The sequence below is a fragment of the Quercus suber genome, unplaced genomic scaffold (assembly GCF_002906115.3).
Source record: "Quercus suber isolate HL8 unplaced genomic scaffold, Cork oak 2.0 scaffold_108, whole genome shotgun sequence".
NCBI classification, from domain to species: Eukaryota; Viridiplantae; Streptophyta; class Magnoliopsida; order Fagales; family Fagaceae; genus Quercus; species Quercus suber.
The window spans coordinates 265,317-266,814 of NW_027069573.1; the positions used below are offsets into that span (position 1 = coordinate 265,317).

Consider the following 1,498-nt stretch of genomic DNA (forward strand, 5'->3'; position numbering starts at 1 on the left):
GAGGCCACCTCCTTCAAATTCTCACAAAACGAAGCTCAGCATTGAAAGTCATGGGCTCGATGTAGGAAATTGTTGATCGATCTGGTGGCAGATCCGGTGATTCAATGGGTTCTGGGTTGTTGTTTAGTATCTTCTTCCTTAGTATTCAATGGGTTCTGGCATATCGGTATCCACCAAACCACCGGGTTGTTTGGTATAGTTGAAATTTTCACTTTGTTGTTTGGTATACTGTTGTGAATCACCGGATCTGCTGGGTATTGTTGTGAATCGCCGAGGCCACTTTGTTGTCTGGTATAGTTGGTATACTGTTCTGGGTTGTTGTTCATGATGTTGTGATTTTTTCTGGTGGGTTTGTTGTTTGGGTTTGTTGCGTGAGTGAGATCTTAGATGTTGAAAATCAAAAATTTAGAAATTAAGTGCTGGAAATTGTTGATCCTCTTGTTGTCATGTTGTAAACTGTGTTATGCTTTGATTTTAATAAATTTATTAGTTCAGGCACAAAAAATTAGTATAAAGGAAGAAGACAAAGAACTCTCTCTCTCATGGTTTTGCTTCATTTGATTTGTATTAGTTTTCTGAGTATTAGTTTTCTGGGTTTGTTCTTTATGTTTGTGAATGTTCTTCGTGATTGTGAATTATGAGAAACAAATAAATATTTTTAATCTTGTTTTTTTTTTTTTTTTGTTTTCTTGTTTTGGGAGGAGAGAGACATAAAATGGGTGGAAAAGACTTATTTACCCATTTTTTTAACAGAGGTGGTTACGGAGACTAAACGGACCTAACTCAGGTGGGCAAAGTGTCAAACTTTGAACCACAGGTAGCACATAGAAATCGGGTCAAACCACAGGTGGGTAAATTGTAATTATCCTAATAATAATTTCTCTGGAAACTTACCTTCATCCTTGAGAAATTGCGGTTCCTTGATAGTTATGGACATGAGAAATAATAGATTTTCTGGGAACGTACCAGCATGGATTGGGAAACGCCTACCAAGCTTGATTTTTCTATCTTTACGTTCCAATATGTTCAATGGAAGCATACCATTGCATTTGTGTTGGTTAAAAGATTTACAAATCTTGGACCTCTCTATAAATGACATATCCGGAATATACACAATGTCTCAATAATTTCACAGCCATGGCTCAGAAAGGAAACTCTTTCTTAGAAAGTACGATTCCTTATTCATATGGTAAGGATGGCACCATTGCGCAAGACTATTTTGATAGTGTAATGGTTGAGTTGAAAAGAAATGAGTATGAGTACCATGGTAGAAATCTTGGACTACTAAAGATCATTAACTTTTCAAGTAACAAATTGATTGGCAAACTTCCAAGTGAAATCTCAAGCCTTTTGGATTTGATTTCACTCAACGTATCAAGAAACAATTTGATTGGAGAAATTCCTCACATGATTGGTCAGTTGAAGCAGCTTGAATCACTTGATTTGTCAAGCAATCAGTTTTCAGGCGAAATCCCATCTAGCATATCTGAGATAAACT

The 1,498-nt window shown here is 36.3% G+C and overlaps 1 protein-coding gene across 1 annotated transcript in view; it reads right to left on the reverse strand.

The window, feature by feature from the left end:
* Window positions 1-1,099, reverse strand: part of LOC111990311 (putative receptor like protein 25) — a 5,697-nt gene extending 4,598 nt beyond the window's left edge. Inside the window, exon 1 of the mRNA XM_065775261.1 lies at window positions 895-1,099. Within this exon, the coding sequence (XP_065631333.1) occupies window positions 895-1,099 (205 nt within the window). The remainder of the gene's footprint in view (window positions 1-894) is intronic.
* Between the last annotated feature and the right edge of the window lie 399 nt (window positions 1,100-1,498).